The 18,533-nt window shown below is 41.1% G+C and overlaps 1 protein-coding gene across 1 annotated transcript; it reads left to right on the top strand.

Moving 5' to 3' along the window:
• The first annotated feature begins 13,768 nt into the window (after window positions 1-13,768).
• LOC121857748 lies at window positions 13,769-18,119 on the top strand. Its single transcript, XM_042353882.1, has 2 exons — window positions 13,769-13,866; window positions 17,476-18,119. The coding sequence occupies exon 2, from the start codon at window positions 17,478-17,480 to the stop codon at window positions 17,994-17,996; it is 519 nt and encodes a 172-aa protein (XP_042209816.1). The 5' UTR covers window positions 13,769-13,866; window positions 17,476-17,477; the 3' UTR covers window positions 17,997-18,119.
• Window positions 18,120-18,533: the final 414 nt, after the last annotated feature.

Below are 18,533 nucleotides of genomic sequence, written 5' to 3'. Positions count from 1 at the left end.
TTGCCCGCTACAACGACCACGCCCGTTCTCTCCCCAGGTTGAGTGTCGGCACCCAAGTCCGTGTTCAGGACCCGACCTCCCTACGTTGGGACAAAGTGGGCGTAGTCATGGATCTCGGTAGGTCACGGGACTACCAGGTGCGGTTACCCAGTGGTTGTGTGTGGTGGAGGAACCGCCGTTTTCTCCACCCCGTAACAACGCCTTCTGCTGACCCCACCACCAGTGTTGAGTCCCATACCTTTTCCAGTGTTTCAAGTCCCTCGACGCTCAGAACGGATCCAAAAGAAAAGGTCCGCTCAAGACTTTGCTATGAGCGTATAGGGGGGAGGGAGGTGTATGTATATTATGTATGTGCTCCATTTATATACACTATTTATTCAGCCTAGCTAGCAGCGTGTGGCAATGTATTTACCATGTCCCACACGCTTAATTAATGTGCCTGGCGACATATGGGAGCTGTTAATGTATCACTTGCCACATGTTGCCTAGAGGCTAGTTGACCCCCCATACAGAGTAAGGAGCGCCACCTTCCTTGTGTACCTTCGTTTATCCAGTAAATAGAACCTACGAAAACTCTACAGGTGTTTGTGTTTGCTCCTGTAGATAGAACTTGATACCCAGAACACATGCAGAGTGCATCTGTATCTAGAGACTCCAACACCTCCAGGTGCACTGCACGAGTAGCTAGGCAGGTGAATATACAGCCACATCTCTTGGTACTCTTTCGTCCTTGTCTTACTGTGAACGGGCCAAAGCAATCACTGCCCCTTTAAGTAAAGGGACGCTCCCCTGGCTTGGTCCGGTCTTCGGGCAGCATGGCTTCCCTTTGCTTAGTGGGCTTCCAATTTTTACGGCGGCAAGTGACACACTCCTTGATTGCCTTGTCGAGCAGAGAGCAGCAACGGGCTATCCATAACTCACACCGGAGTATGGACAGTGTATGTTCTCTCCCGGAATGGCCAGCGCCCACCGCTTGTGTTTCCCGCACTATAAGTTTGGTCACTGGGTGGTCTCTGGGCAGTAGTATTGGTCCAGTTCTTTCTTTGGCATCTTGTAACCTTCCTCCTACTCTGAGCAGCCCGTCTTGGCCTAGGTATGGCTCTAGTCGGTACAGTTGACTTTGTCGTGGCAGCTGTCAGTGCTGCAGGAGGCTCATCTCCTCACCATAGGCCTCCCGTTGCAGGAACCGAATGATGTCCCACTTGGAATTGCGCAGTTCAGGCAATTCCAGCGGCTTCGATGTTGCACCCTGAAAGTCGTGTCTCAGGATGCTGAATACTCGCCTGATTCAGGATACACCTCTCTGCAGTGCATGCAATGATGAGTACCTGCTTCATAGCAGTTGCATTATGGCATCGGCGTTATTTCCTGCTGTGGCTAATGACACTTCCTCGAGCTTATCCTCGGGATCATTCTCAAGTTCGTATTTTATTCCAGTTCTCTCGGCCAATACTCCTCAGGTAGAGGCAAAATGGAGGGACCATCAAGCCATCTGCATTTCTTTAACATGTCTTCAACTTGTATGCCTCTTGTAGCATCATCTGCTGGATTCTATCTTGATCCTACATGTCTCCATTGGGCCTTCTCCTTGACTTCGTTTATAGCCGAGTTCCTGTTGGCAACGAAGGTATGGAAACGTTTCTCTAGGTTGGCGATGTACTTGAGCACAATCATACTGTCCGCCCAGAACATGGATTCTTCAAGTGGGACTCCAATTTCACTCCTGATAGTCTGGTCTGCTCTTGTTGCCAGGACTGCAGCACAGAGTTCTCGCCTTGGAACCGTTAGCTGTTTAGAGGGACCAGACGAGCCTTGCCGCGGACGAAAGAACATCCGGCATTACCTTCATTATCTACGGTCCGTAGGTACGTCACAACTGCGTAGGCCACTTGTGAGGCGTCACAGAAGTGATGAAGTGGCACGACCCAGGCCCTCGGGTCTGTAGCAGCGAGGAACTTTGAAGTTTAACAGTGATTTCAAATCTTCAAGCCAGCGTAACCACTTGTGAAGGTTTTGCTTAGCAATGTGTTCATCCCAGTCCTTCTTTCGCCTGCATTCGTCTTGGAAAATGAGCTTGACTTTGATGATGAAAGGGCAGATGAATCCTAGAGGGTCATACACCGAGCTTACCACTGCTAGTAAGCCCCTTTTTGTCGGCGGTCGGGTGGGAACCTGAACCTTTGCTGCAAACTGGTTTCCGTTCAGGTCCCACATGACTTCCAAGGCCCTCTCCATGGGTAGGTCTCACACATCCCAGGTTCACTTCCTTCACTCCTGCATGTTGACTTTCAAATGGTATCGTGTTGAGGACTTCCTTGTCGTTGCCGATCCATTTTGTGAGTTTCAAACCTCCCAGGGATAGAAGATGTCGCAACTGCCGAGATGTCATAATTGCTTCTTTTGGTTCAGTTACTGACAGGAGCAGGTCGTCTACATAGAAGTTTGATTTCGCACTATTTGCGGCATGCGAGAACCCATCTCCGAAGTCTTGGAAGGTCCGTTGCAGAGCATAGGCCACGCACGAGGGACTCCACACTCTCCTAAGAGATGCACTGTCATCCTACATGTCATTGTCGTTTGTGTCAATGCTCCACCTTCTCGCCATTAGGGCGATCGGCTCTCGTCTAAACCGAATGAGCACTCCCATCAATTTGTTGTTTAGGTCTGGTCCTTGGAGCACTTGGGTGTTGAGTGAAGTCTTCGTGAAGACTGCTGCACAATCGAAGACTATTCGTACCTTGTCTGGTTTGTTGGGGTTCAGTACTTGGTGATGAGGTAAATACCAGCTACTTCCACCGGAAGTACAGGTTGACAATCCCTTATCCGAAATCCTTGAAGCCAGAGGTATTTCTGATTTTTTCGGTTTTCAGGATGCGGTGTTTTTTTTATTATTCCACATTGGGGCTTAGCTTAAAATATAATGAATACTATAGAATATAGTATTAATAATAATAATATTGTTAGTTTATTATAGTAGCCATTAATATTGACAATAATAATAATACAGTAATAATCCTAGTCTAGTGCTCGTGTTTCTCACTTTTGACTTTTTTCTATTCATGTATTTCTTTTTATTATTATTATTATTATTATTATTAGTATTATATTTTATTATTATTATTATTATTAGTATTATTATTATTATTATTATTATTATTATCATTATTTTATTTTGGTGTATTTTTTATTAAAATTTTTATTTACTATGAATAATTATTTTAATTATTATTACTATTACATTTTCGCCCTCCAGGCCCCGATGGGGGTCAGTGATCTATACCTGGGTGGGCTAATCCCTTAAAAAAAAAAAAAAAAGTTTTGCCCCACAAAAAAAAAACCTTTAGGATTTCAGAGTTTTTCGTTTTTCGGAATTTTGGATAAAGTGTTGTCAACCTGTATATTGTACCTTCTCTGCTAAGGGAAGTGTCTTAGTGCACTTATAGGAGAACACTTAAGTGAGGTGTTCACTGGGTAACAAGTGATATGAGTTTGCCCGCTCTCTCCTGCTCAGGCATGAGACGCTAGGAGGAGTGGGCGAGCTATTTGCAAAATCAGCTTGACCTCTGGCTCAACCTCTGATGAAGTTGCAGACCTCAGCATGTATGACATGAGCTACAGCTACTCCTCGACTTATGACATACTCGACCTATGACCGCCCCAGCCGTACCCAAAAAAAATAAAATTACGTATTTTCGAGTCCCAACGTTAGTGATCGCGCTGTGTACTGACAAAATTTTCGTTTGTAATTCCCTTTAAAATGGCTGGCAAGAGTAAAAGTGAGAGTTCTCGTGGTGCTGAGAAGAAAAAGAGACACCCAGAAATTTATGTTAATCTACCCAAAGATACATTTGAAATTTTTTACATTATTAAAATGTACTATGTACAAACATTTTGCAAATATATGTCACTTATATTCAAATTAATAACTATCTTATAAGAATTCCAGTAATGTAAATTATATTCTCCCCGGTCACATCTATGACATTTTATAAGCAAAAACCAAAAACTCAATCTAAATGACATAAATATATAAATAAATACTTCACTAGACCTTCGGCGCCAACTGTGAAGAAGTACGCCACTGTCACCTCCCCTTCCTCCAGCCCTCACCTCCCCTCCCTACCAGCCAGGGTTTGGTGGTTATACAGTAGGCTTTAAGTTTTTATCTTATATATTATCACAGACTAACGTTAGGAGAATATTATTTGCATTGATGGACTCCTTGCAAGACAGTGAATAATTTGAATATAAACATCATAAATTTTGCACAAGAGATAAAAATTTTAGTACATTAGTATTTTTTGAGTAGATTTACATAAATTTCTTCATTTATTTTATTCATTTTCAGCTCCTCCCCAACTTACGACGGGGTTAGGGACCCAAATTCAGGTCGTAAGTCGAAATGGTCGTAAGTCGGAAATGCTTAAATAATACCCAGAAAATAAAAAATGGGTCTCTTTTTCTTCTCAGCACCACAAAACTCTCACTTTTATGCTTGCCAGCCATTTTAAAGTGAATTACAAACGAAAATTTTCTTTGTGTACTGACATTGGGACTCGAAAATATGTAATTTGACAAAATTTTGGTATGACTGAGGCAGGTCGTAAGTGGGGTGGTCGTAAGTCGAGCAGGTCGTAAGGCGGGGAGAAGCTGTACATGCACACATCATACTAAAAGAAATAAATGACCTAAGTGCAAACCTGTCCCGTACATGGACTAAATGATTAGGATGCTAAAATTTTTGTCTAGTGCAAATTATAGCTTGTTTATATTCAAATTAATCACTATCTTACTAGAATTCCAGCAATGTAAAATATATTTTCCCCAGTCATTTCGGTGGCAAATTATAAGAGAAAAGCTTAGTTAATCTTAAGGACTAATAAATAAATAAACACAGACTATGGCGCCAAATATCAAACATATCACCTCACCTCCCGCTCCCCGCCCCCCACGCTTCCTCCCTCCATCTCTCCGTCTCCCCCATCTGCCCAGCCAGGGTTTTAGGCTTGCAGTTTTTATCTTATATAATATCTCAGACTAAAGTTAGAATATAATTTGCATTACTGGAATCCTTGCCAGACAGCAAATAATTTGAATACAAACGTCATATATTTTGCACAAGAGCTAAAAATTAATCACCTGTATCACATTACAGTAGTGATTTAAGAGTTCTAGTGTATAAGCGCACAGCCAGACCCTCGACTTACAACTGCTACGACGCACTGCCGGGACTTACTTAATAGGATTTTTATTAATTTTTATTATTATTTTTTTTTTTTTTTTTTTCTCAAATGACACGCATTTCCTATACCGAAACGTTTCCAGTTAATGTAGTCTCCATGTATAATTAGAAAATTATGGGGTATTCTATGCATTCAGCTGACTACATTAAAAGGTAAGTGCTGTCACACTGTATCCATTCCTCATTATTCATTACTTTTACTGTACTGTATTTCATTGTAGATTATTTATTTAAAAAAAAAAAAAAAATTCTTTGTTTATCTATGTCGGACTTACGACCTGGATTTGGGTCCCTAACCCCGTCGTAAGTCGGGGTCTAGGTGTACAGTGATCCCTCGGTTAACGAATTACCTTCCATAAGAATATTCAATTTGGTTAACGAATTCCTTAAGAATTCCTCGCAACATGTTTTCGTCTGCTCACCAGTTGTAGTATTAGTCCGCCAATACAGTAATCGGTTCTAGGGCTTAAATTGGTTACCATTTTAGTAAATATCAAGAAGGTTGTACTATTCAATAATTTTCCAAGTTTTATATTAAATTTTTTAGTCATTTTAACAATTATTTAACATAATTGAAGTACAGGAAACTAGTTTTTAGCGCGCCAAACAACCACTCAACTCGCCAAACAGGCGTCAGTTTGTCTCTCTGGTCAGTAGAGGTAAGATCTTGCCGAGACTCTTGAACATAAACTATTTTTTACGTTTTTACAGTACAATTATTGGTAATTCTAAAAATTTATTTAACATATTGACAATATTCAGGTAGTCCCTGACTTACGACCACATGGACTTACGTCCATTGGTACTTACGACCTGCTCTGACCGTACGTCCATCGGGACATACGACTGTGACCTTCGTGACCAAAAATATTTTCAAATGATGCGCGCATTTTCTATACCGAAACGTTTCCGTCCCGGGCGAGAGGGTGGTGCGTCTCGGGTCGCCTCGTGGGTACACTCATTCAGTGGAGAGCTTAGTTGGTGTTTGGCTATCGTATCCTGTACTGATCGCGCTGTGAACTTTCGTTATTATCGTATTTAATTGACTTTATAATGACTGGAAAGCGTAAAAGTGAGAGTGCTGGTGGTGTTCCAAGGAAAAGGAGACAGGCAATTACTTTTGAGATGAAAATGAAGATAATAACGCAGCATGAGAATGGAAAAACAGTAGCAACAATCTCACGCGACCTAGGTTTCTCTCACTCGACTATATCCACTATTCTGAAGGACAAGGAACGTATTTGTGAAGTAGTGAAAAGAACAACACCTATAAAGGGAACTATAATATCAAAGAGAAGACAAGGTCCTATTCACGATATGGAAAAATTATTGGTGATCTGGATAGTAGACCAGATACAGAAGCGTGTACCCTTAAGCCTTCTAACCATACAGGCTAAAGCAAGAAGCCTGTTCCAAAGCCTGAAGGAGCAGGCAGGAGATGAATGTGATCAAACCTTTACAGGAAGTCATGGGTGGTTTAATAGATTTAAAAAACGCTACAGTCTACACAATGTGAAGGTGAGTGGAGAGGCAGCTAGTGCCGATGTTGGTGCTGCCGAAGCTTTTAAGGAGGAGTTGGATGAAGTGATTGTGGAAGGGAATTATTTGCCTGAGCAAATATTCAATGTGGATGTGACTGGATTATTGTCGAAGCGCATGCCTGAGCGGACTTACATCCACAAAGAGGCGAAAACAATGCCAGGATTCAAGGCATTCAAGGACAGAATTACACTTCTGTTGGGGGGGGGAATGTTGCTGGTTTCAAGCTAAAGCCCTTCATGATCTATCATTCAGAGAACCCCAGGGCTTTTAAACATGTCAGCAAGCACACACTGCCAGTGTTTTATCGCAGTAATAAGAAAGCCTGGATGACCTTAGCACTGTTTGAGGATTGGTTCATGACTTGTTTCATTCCACGAGCCAAGGAGTATTGTCTGCAACAACAGATTCCATTCAAGATTTTACTGATTTTGGATAATGCTCCGGGACACCCACCACACCTGGACGACATGCACTCTGATGTTAAGGTAGTGTACATTAGGGTGTGTCAATTTAGGGGGTGAACTGGCTAAATTGAAAATCGAGTAATTTGGTAGCAATTTATTGTAGTCTTTAAGCATGCAAAACAATATTCTGGCATAAATTTTTTTTTATAATAAGTCCTACCTACATCAAATGGATTTTTAAATGTACATATTTGTGAATTTATAACATAACCAGCGTTTGCACACATGTTACTGTTTCAAGTTTCAAATTATTATATTTTATTATCCGTAGTCTATTTGAAAGTAACCAATGCCTTCATACTCTCTTTGCTTTGGTTTCTTGTCATCAGTAGTCTGCTTGCTATTTGTGCTTTGATGTAACCTTCTCGCCTCTCGTGGCTGTAAACATGGCCCGCTGCTTCTGTGACCATTTTCACACATCTCTCCACACTTTGAGTGTGGGAAGGCCACTTCGGCACCTGCATTGGAGTCTCTTTAAGGTTTCTCAATTCTTGGCTAGTTAGACTTGTTGTCAATGGTGGCTCTAAGACTTCCAAACTCAAGTCAACCAATTCTGACAATTTGGTGGCATTGACGTTTATTGGGGGAACTTTTCTTGAATGAAACGAACAGTCTCCCAACTGGTCGTCATCTATTAGCGTTCCTCTAATCTTTAGAATGACTTCTACAGCCTCGGTTCGGAGATTGGTACATTGACTGCAAAGCATTGCTTGCAAAACTGCTTCTGATCGAGCATACCAAGCGGACCTTCTTGCCACAGGTAACACGATGTCCCTCACTACCTTCCTCTGTGTTCTTACTAGCTGCAATTGAAACAAAAGGTGATTGGGCCCATCCACCCACATAGGATTAAGTTTCACACTAAACCACTGGGGAAGATAAACTCCAATAATAAATTCAACAATTAACCTCAAATTCTTCAGCACTTTGCCCTTCAATTCGTGTTTGGAAATCCAAATCCTGCAGAAACGAAGAGCTGTAGTTAACCAACGGCTGTGACTGACAGGTCCAATCTCCAAGAGAGCCAATGACTGAGGCACTTCTCCTGATCTTATTGCTTGGGCAATACGATAAGCATAGGATTGATCTGTGCTGAGATCTTTGATGACTCCTTCAGACAACGCCGGAAGGGGAGGGCCAACTTCGACCTTTGGAAAGGTTGTATTTATTTCTAGTTGTGTTGCTTCATCCAGCATGATGCCAAGGGGACCTGACCACTTGTTGTTGCTCTTTGTAGGACCATCAAGTTCCTGGATGAGATGACGAAGAGGTAGCTCGCCTGTATGTAAATCACATACAATCCAAACAAGTCTTCTTCCTAGTTTTTTCTCTAAATGCGTCATTACACCCCCCTGCCATCCGGTGTTCACTGCAGTTGAATCTCCACCAACAGCCTGCAGTGAACTGCCAAGTCCTCTCTCCTGAACCCAACATAAAATATGATCAGCAATGACCTCTGCATGTTTCTTCCCTTCTACTTCAGTTTCGGGAGCAAAGTGAAACAAAAACCGACCACCAGGCTCAGAACAGACAGAGTAGTGTTCTTCTTTGATGAGACCTGGAAACTTTCTGTTCACTCCCTCTACTTCTAGCAAAACTTTTGTGTCATCTATTCTTCCATCAAACAAAAGACAGGAGAGCCCTCCCTCGCTTAAATCTTTTTCATGCTGATCAGATATTTCCTTCATTATTTTTTCTTGTGCTCTTCTAATTTTATTATGATCTATCACCAAAGATACATCCTCTCGGCTGATGAGGCCTGCATCTATCCAAGCGGCAGTTGCAATTTCTGCAGCCTCACGAAGTCCAGCATGGTGGCGAATACTAGCTAAAGCAATGTTTGAAATATTTCTTGTGTTGTATTTCATTTTCTTTGGTAAAGGTTCAGATGGCTCTTTGGAACTATCATCTGATGTTGCTTCCTGTTCATCAGAAGAACTATCAAAGAAGTGATAAACATCTTGACACAGCTCTTCCTCTCTTTGGATGGCTTCTTCACTCTTCATTTTCTTCTTTTGTTCCCTCTCTCGGATTTGTTCTCTCTTCTTGGCATTAGCAATCTGCTTCTTTGTTTCTGAATAATCTATTGAACCCATTTGCATACTTCCTTGGCCTTCTGCCTTTGTCCTCTGTGCCTTTATAAATTCAAGCTCTAAAACAGGGATCTTCTTTTCACGAGGACAACCACAATCAATGTGGGAATTATTTTCTCTCTTACCTGAGTGAGAACAGTTGGATTCAGAACATAATTGTATGGAGCACTTGCAGGTCAAAATGTCAGAGTATCAAGTGTGTGCAGAAATTCATTTTTCCTGGCCAAGTTTCCTTTACCAAGTGATGTTTCAACTGCTTTGTGCCATAATTTCGTTAGTTTTAGCTCAACAGTTCGACACTGATTAATCACAGGTGGTTTGAATAGTGCATTAGCTTTTGTCCATTGATGCAGAAGAGGGACTATCATGTCATTTATGAGTTCTTTATCTGTATAGTTCCTTCTGTCCTTTGCATTTTTTTCTCGAAGGAGTAACCCTAATCTTAGCATGTCTCTCACTGTTGGAAGTTCTGATACAGGAAGCTCCTTCCCTTTACCAACTAGCAGGCTCAAGTGGGTTGACAACTGACTTCTTGTCTTCAATTTTGACATCTTCACACTATCTGACAAATAGAAAAATATTTCAATGTTTCATAATTCAATTGTTGTTTCAAAAAATATCAATTTGTTTATCAAAAATGCTGTAACAGAAATAACATAATAATTTCTTAGAACATAATGTTTTATACAATGATATAAGTAACTGCGACAATCAATATGCCCTACTTACAATAATTAAAATGTAGAATTCGTCTGGTAGAGTAGGTGCAAGTGCAATGAGAGCAAACCACCGTCTATGATATCTAGAAGGAGAGTGAGCCGGGCGCCTTATCCTCACGCTTGGTACAAGTCAAAACAAGAATTAAACTGTCCCACACGGAGAGCCTGTTCATGTTCATGTTCTGACATGCATATTGTACACAAGCTATAGAACCATAAAATACTCCATAATCCATATGCTTACATGAGATTAGTTAATATCAAGTGAATAATTCTAATCAAGTCTCATTAATTTGTTGAAATACTGATATTTGAAACTTTAAGGTATAATTGATGTAGGTGAGGGTTATTTCAATTCATTTTTGTTTGCTAATCTCAAGTTTAGACATAAAGAGGCACAATATTTTGACTACCAAAATTGATTTTTAACATGTTGACAAAATTGACACACCCTAGTGTACATGCCACCTAACACTACCTCTATCATCCAACCCATGGATCAAGGTGCTATTGCTGCCTTTAAAGTGTATTATTTACGCACGACCTTCGCTCAGGCTGTTGCTGCTACTGAAGATGAGAAGACGCTCAGAGTTTTGGAAGGAGTACAACATTTTGTCATATATAAAGAACATTAGTGCAGCTTGGGATCAGGTTACAAAACATTGCATGAATGGACTATGGAAGAAAATCCTGTAAAGATATGTGAACAGTTTCAAAGGATTTAATGAAAATGAAGTTATTTCAGATATTAGTAACAAGATAGTGGAGTTAGGTAAACAGCTGGAGTTAGAAATTGATACTGAAGATGTTGGACAGTTGGTTGAAAGTGTAGCAGAAGAACTCAGTAACGAGGATCTTATTGAACTAGATGCACAGAAAGTTGCAGAGGAAGAAGAGAGACAAAATGTAGAAGAAGAGCCTGCACCCCCAAAAAGTTTTCAGTGAAACATATGGCAGAGGCATTTGCTACAATTAATAAAGCAATGCAAATGTTTGATGACATGGATCAAAATTATGAGCGTTATGCCAAAGTTGACAGAATGATCCAAGATTCACTTGCTTGCTACAGAGAAATTTATAATGAAAAGAAAAAGAAAACTGTGCAGTCTAAATTGGACACCTATTTCAAGAAGTCCCCCAGTACTGGCTCCTCACGCCCCACCAGTGCTGCCTCTTCACTCCCTCAAGATGATCCAATACCTTCAACCAGCAAGTTACCACAGTACATAAACCTGTCTGAAGAAAGCGACATTGATGACCCACCCAGCCCTGTCTCCTCTTCTGCTTCTTCCAATTAATATAGTCTCCATGTATCCTGTAAATAGAAAATTATGGGGTCCCTGTGTGCATTCAGCTGACTACATTTAAGGTAAGTGCTCAGTCACACTGTATCCATTCATCATTATTTATTACTTTTACTGTACTGTATTTCATTGTAGATTTTTTGTATTTTATTTATTTTTTTTAATTTATTTTTTATTTTTTTTTTTATCTATGTCGGACTTATGACCATGTCGGACTTACGACCTGGATTTGGGTCCCTAACCCCGTCGTAAGTCGGGGAGCACCTGTATATAGTGGAATGCAATGTTGATTTAAAGAAAATAATCTTGAAGTACACCAAGTGAACTAAAAATTTTATGGATGAAATGACAGCATGAAGCATGGGGTGATTTCTCTTCCATCCTCACTGCCTTCTCTTCTCCCTTCTCCTCTACCCCCACTTCTAATTCCCATCATCATCAACCAGGAGCCTTCTACATACACACCTCAAAGTTAGTGTACTTTACTGCATTTTTTTATGTAATTTATGTAATTTTCGGTGAGCTGGAACCAATTACCCAAAATCCCATTGAAATAATGGTTTCTGTTAACGAACAACCTTCTGGAACGAATTGTGTTCGTTAACCGAGGGACCACTGTACAGGTATATATACCTGTATAGTGATTTAAGGCCGATTTCGGGGATTTTTAAAAGTGTTTCTGACTTTATGCAGTGTTTGGCTTTATGTTGTATGTATACTTTTTCTGTGAGTTGTAACCAGTTGTGTTTGTTAATCAAGGGACCACTGTATTATTTTCGCATTTTCGACTTACAACCTGGATTTGGGTCCCTAACCCCATTGTAAGTCGAAGAGCCGCTGTATTCTCTTATGATCAGCCTCTTATAATTATTATACCGTGTTCTAGTATGATCAGCATCTTATAATTTTTATACAGTATTCTCTTATGATCAGTCTTATAATTATTATACAGTGTTTGCATATGATCAGCCTCCGCGTATATGAGTAGATGCACCGCGTAAAATGGGCATTCCGTTTCTGGCAGGGTACCGCGTAAATGACAAAACGCGTAAATGAAACCCGCGTAAACCGAGGTATTACTGTACAGGAAATAGTTTTTAACGCGCCAAACAGCCACTCGACTCACCAAACAGGCGTCAGTTTGTCTCTCTGCTCAGTAGAGGTAACATCTTGCTTGAGACTCCCTTGAACATAAACTATTTTTACTTTTTTACAGTACAATTATTGGTCATTCTTAAGTTTATTTAACATATTGACAATATACAGTGCAGTGCAGTGTTGATTTAAAGAAAATAATCTTGAATTACACCAAGTGAACTTAAAATTTTATGATGAAATGGCAACATGTAGCATGAGGTGACTTCTCTTCCACCGCAATGCCTTCTCTTCTCCCTTCTCCTCCACCCCCACTTCTAATTCCCATCATCATCATCATCAACCAGAAGCCTTCTACATGCACACCTCAAAGTAAGTGTACTTTACTGCATTTATTTTTAGTTTGTATGTAATTTACGGTGAGCTGGGTAATTGGTTCCAGCTCCTTGGTTAACGAAATTTCGGTTAATGAATTACCTTCCATAAGATTCTTAACTTCGGTTAACGAGCATTCCCTGGATTAACGAATTCCTTACTAGCGCCCCTCCACATGTTTTCGCTTGCACACTAGCTGTCGTATTAGTCCGCCAATACAGTAATCGGTTCTAGGGCTTAAATTCCTTAAATTTTTTTTGTAAATATCAAGAAGTTTGTAATATTCAATAATTTTTAAAGTCTTATAGGCGTATTAAAATTTTAGTCATTTTAACAATTATTTAACATAATTTAAGTACAGGGAAACTAATTTTTAGCGCGCCAAACAGCCTGTCAACACACCATACAGGCGGCAGTCTCTGTGTCTTTTCAGTGGAGGTAACATCTTGCTTCAGACTCGCCTTCAACATAAACGCTTTTTTTCTGTGTTTCCAGTCACATTATTGGTCATTTTGAAATTTATTTTACATATTGACAATATATAATGCAGTGCAGTGTTGATTTAAAGAAAATAATCTTGAATTACACCAAGAGAACTAAACTTTTATGGGTGAAATGGCGCCATGGGGTGACTTCTCTTCCAACCCAATGCCTTCCCTTGTCCTCCACCCCCACTTCTAATTCCCATCATCATCATCATCAACCAGGAGCCTTCTACATACACACCTCAAAGCAAGTGTATAAGTGTACTTTACTACCTTTTTTGTTGACTTTAGGCAATTTTCAGTGAGCTAGAACGAATTACCCCAAAACCCATTGAAACAATGGTTTCGGTTAACGAGAAACCTTCTGAAACGAATTGTGCTCGTTAACCGAGGGACCACTGCATATACATTTTATTTTATTTTATTTTATTTTATTTTAATTTATTTTATTTTATTTTATTATTTGTTCAACAGGGTAAAATAGAGGAGAACTTGCGACCATACAAGAAGGGAAGTGTCACCAAGAAAAAACTTAAGATTAATGAAGGTAAATATAGAATCTAGCCTCATTTACCCTCCTGAGATAACCTAACACTAACATAACACTCACTAACACTGACATAACTCACCCTAACACTAACATAACTCACCCTAACACTGACATAACTCACCCTAACACTGACATAACTCACCCTAACACTGACATAACTCACCCTAACACTGACATAACACACACTAACACTGACATAACTCACCCTAACACTGACATAACTCACCCTAACACTGACAAAACTCACCTTAACACTGACATAACACTCACTAACACTAACATAACACTCAACACTGACATAACTCACTGACATAACTCACCCTAACACTGACATAACTCACCCTAACACTGACATAACACTCACTAACACTGACATAACTCACCCTAACACTGACATAACTCACCCTAACACTGACATAACTCACCCTAACACTAACATAACACTCACTAACACTGACATAACTCACCCTAACACTGACAACTCACCCTAACACTGACATAACTCACCCTAACACTAACATAACACTCACTAACACTGACATAACACTCACTAACACTAACATAACACTCACTAACACTGACATAATTCACCCTAACACTGACATAACTCACCCTAACACTAACATAACACTCACTAACACTGACATAACTCACCCTAACACTGACATAACTCACCCTAACACTGACATCACTCACCCTAACACTGACATAACTCACCCTAACACTAACATAACACTCACTAACACTAACATAACACTCACTAACACTGACATAACTCACCCTAACACTGACATAACTCACACTAACACTAACATAACACTCACTAACACTGACATAACTCACCCTAACACTGACATAACTCACCCTAACACTGACATAACTCACCCTAACACTAACATAACACTCACTAACACTGACATAACTCACCCTAACACTGACATAACTCACCCTAACACTGATATAACTCACCCTAACACTAATATAACACTCACTAACACTGACATAACTCACCCTAACACTGACATAACTCACCCTAACACTGACATAACTCACCCTAACACTGGCATAACTCATCCTAACACTGACATAACACACCCTAACGCTGACATAACTCACCCTAACACTAACATAACTCATCCTAACACTGACATAACACACCCTAACACTAACATAACACACCCTAACACTAACATAACTCACCCTAACACTGAGATAACTCACCCTAACACTGACGCAACACTCACTACTCTGACGCCCAGCTCACTAACACTGACGCCAACACTCACTAACTCTGACGCAACTCACCTAACACTAACATAACTCCTGACGCACACCCTAACATAACGCCCAGCACTCACTAACTCTGACGCCAGCTCACCTAACACTGACACCAGCTCCTTTAACACTGACATAACGCTCCTCCAACATAACGCAACACTCACTAACGCTGACATAGCTCACTCCAACACTAACGCAACGCTCACTAACACTGACTAACTCACTAACACTGACGCCAGCACTCGCTAACGCTAACTGCCACTCAGTAACGCTGACGCCAACTCACTAACACTAACATAACACTCACTAACACTGACGCCAGCTCTAACGCGGCCCAACTCACCTAACACTGACGCAACGCTCACTAACACTGACGCAACACTCACTAACACTGACGCCAGCTCACCCTAACACTGACGCAACTCACCCCTAACACGACACAACGCTCACCAACGCTGACGCTAGCTCACCCTAACACTGACGCCAACTCGCCCAACACTGACGCCAACGCTCACTAACACTAACGCAACGCTCACTAACACTGACGCAACTCACCCTAACATGACGCTCCCTAACGCAACATAACGCTCACTAACGCGAGCGCCAATCACTAACACTGACGCAAACTCACCCTAACGCGACATAACTCCCCTAACGCAGTCGCCTTCACTTGCTGACATAGCTCACCCTAACGCGACGCCAACTCACCCTAACATAACATAACGCTCACTAACACTGACGCCAACTCACTAACGCACGATAACTCTGACGCGCTCACCTAACACTGACGCCAGCTCACCCTAACACTAACATAACACTCACTAACACTGACGCAACACTCACTAACACTAACGCAACACTCACCTAACACTGACGCAACGCTCACTAACACGACGCAATTCACCCTAACACTGACGCAACTCACCCTAACACCTAACATACACGCTCACTAACACTGACGCCCAGCTCACCCTAACACTGGCCATAGCTCACCCTAACACTGACGCCAGCTCACCCTAACCTAACGCCAACGCTCACTAACACTAACGCAACGCTCACTAACGCGACGCAATTCACTCCAACGCTGACCGCTCACTAACTCCTAACGCCAACACTAACGCAGCATCACTGACACAACTCCTACACTGACGCCAGCTCACTGACACTGACGCCAACTCACTAACGCTAACATAACACTCACTTCAACACTGACCACTCACCCTAACACTATTATAACTCACCCTAACACTGACGCAGCTCACTAACACTGACGCCAACTCACTAACGCTGGCAACTCACTTCAACACTGACCGCTCGCATACTTGCTGACGCTCACTAACACTGACGCCAACTCCCCTAACACTGACGCCGCTCACTAACACTGACATAACGCACCCTAACCAGACACTAACTGGCATAACGCCTCAACACTGACGCCAGCACACCCTAACGCCCCAACGCACCCTAACGCCAACGCACTAACACTAACGCCAACTCACCCTGACTCACAACACGCACAACGCGATTAATGACACACCGTAACTGACCGCAACACACCCATAACACTAACGCAACACACCCTAACACACTGGACGCTCGCCCTAACACAACGTAACACCATAACACTAACGCCAGCACGCACCCTAACATACCACACCCTAACACTAACATAACACACCCTAACACTAACATAACTCACCCTAACACTAACATAACTCACTCTAACACTAACATAACACACTTTAACACTGACATAACTCACCCTAACACTGACATAACTCACCCTAACACTGACATAACACTCACTAACACTGACATAACTCGCCCTAACACTGACTTAACTCACCCTAACACTAACATAACTCACCCTAACACTGACATAACTCACCCTAACATAACACACCCTAACACTAACATAACACACCCTAACACTAACATAACACACCCTAACATTAACATAACACACCCTAACACTGACATAACTCTCCCTAACACTGACATAACACACCCTAACACTAACATAACACACCCTAACACTGACATAACACACCCTAACACTGACATAACACACTAACTGCAACATAACCAAGCCTAACACAACCTAACCTAACACAGCCTAACACTAACACAACTTAACACTAACATAATACTTAACAATGTAACCTAACATGGACATCCCCCCCCCCTCCCGGTAGAAATATGATGTTTAAGTGTCAGGTGAAATAGCTGGGGTGGTTAATCTTCAGGTGATGTATTATGTATCTCAACTATTTCTTCTCTATATAAAGGTTCTGGGTAAGATAATTTTGTGTTTGTTTGTTGTTTCAGTTATGCCAAATGGAGAATTTGGCGACTCCGTGGATATGACGTGTAGTGACGACACGGCCGTCGCCTTGGACGAACACCTAAGGAAAATCCATGGGGACTCATGGATAATGGCGAGGGGCATCCAAATTAATCCGTATTATGGATGGGAAGACAACGTGAAGTACACGATTGTTTTAGGACTGCAGTGTGTGGGAGAGGGTGAAGTGTGGCTTGTGTCATGTAGACCCCCAATCACCAAGAAACCCATAAAAAATTTGACCACGATTAGTCAGTGCAACAACCCCATAAACAAAAGAACATTGTTTGCAGTTATCAATGAAATCATTAAGAAACCACAAAGAACTACAAAAGGAACATATCACTTAATCCTATGTTTGGTCGATCCCACCTGCCTAGAGCACAACGCCCCCAGAAAGAACCTTCCACTTCACATGTTCCTGAATGATTATAGCATAAAAAATCTCCCTGGTGTCATCTCCAGAGGCGACATAATCCAAGTGAAGAACATGGTGGTACGTTGACCCTGTGTATAGCTCTGTATGGTATAGTGGTGGTGTACTCTACACCCTCTCTGTAAAGTTCTCTCGTTCGTGTACAATTATCTAAACGCTCTATGACCAAGGTACAGTATTAGGGTGTTTAATCATCAGGTGAAATAAGTCTTAGTGTTCAGGTGATATATATATATATATATATATATATATATATATATATATATATATATATATATATATATATATATATATATATATATATATATATATATATATATATATATATATATATATATATATATATATATATATTGATAAAATCACACGAAAATGGAAACAACGAGTACCTTAGCTGTCTTTATTCAAGACATTTTCAGAGGCAACTGATTACATGGACAGAGAGAGGCTTAAATATACAGGATGACCTAAAAACATGAGGTCAGGTCATAATGATGACATCCACTAATCCCACACCAACACACACGAGAGAGCTTAAGAGAAGGGTGGTGACGTGACCAGACAGGTCAGGTCAGAAAAGGGACCCACAAAATAATTATCATACAT

Source organism: Homarus americanus, unplaced genomic scaffold (genome assembly GCF_018991925.1).
Source record: "Homarus americanus isolate GMGI-L3 unplaced genomic scaffold, GMGI_Hamer_2.0 scaffold38211, whole genome shotgun sequence".
Lineage (NCBI taxonomy): Eukaryota > Metazoa > Arthropoda > Malacostraca > Decapoda > Nephropidae > Homarus > Homarus americanus.
The sequence above is the reverse complement of the archived record's forward strand: the minus strand, read 5'-3'. Positions and strand labels throughout refer to the sequence as shown.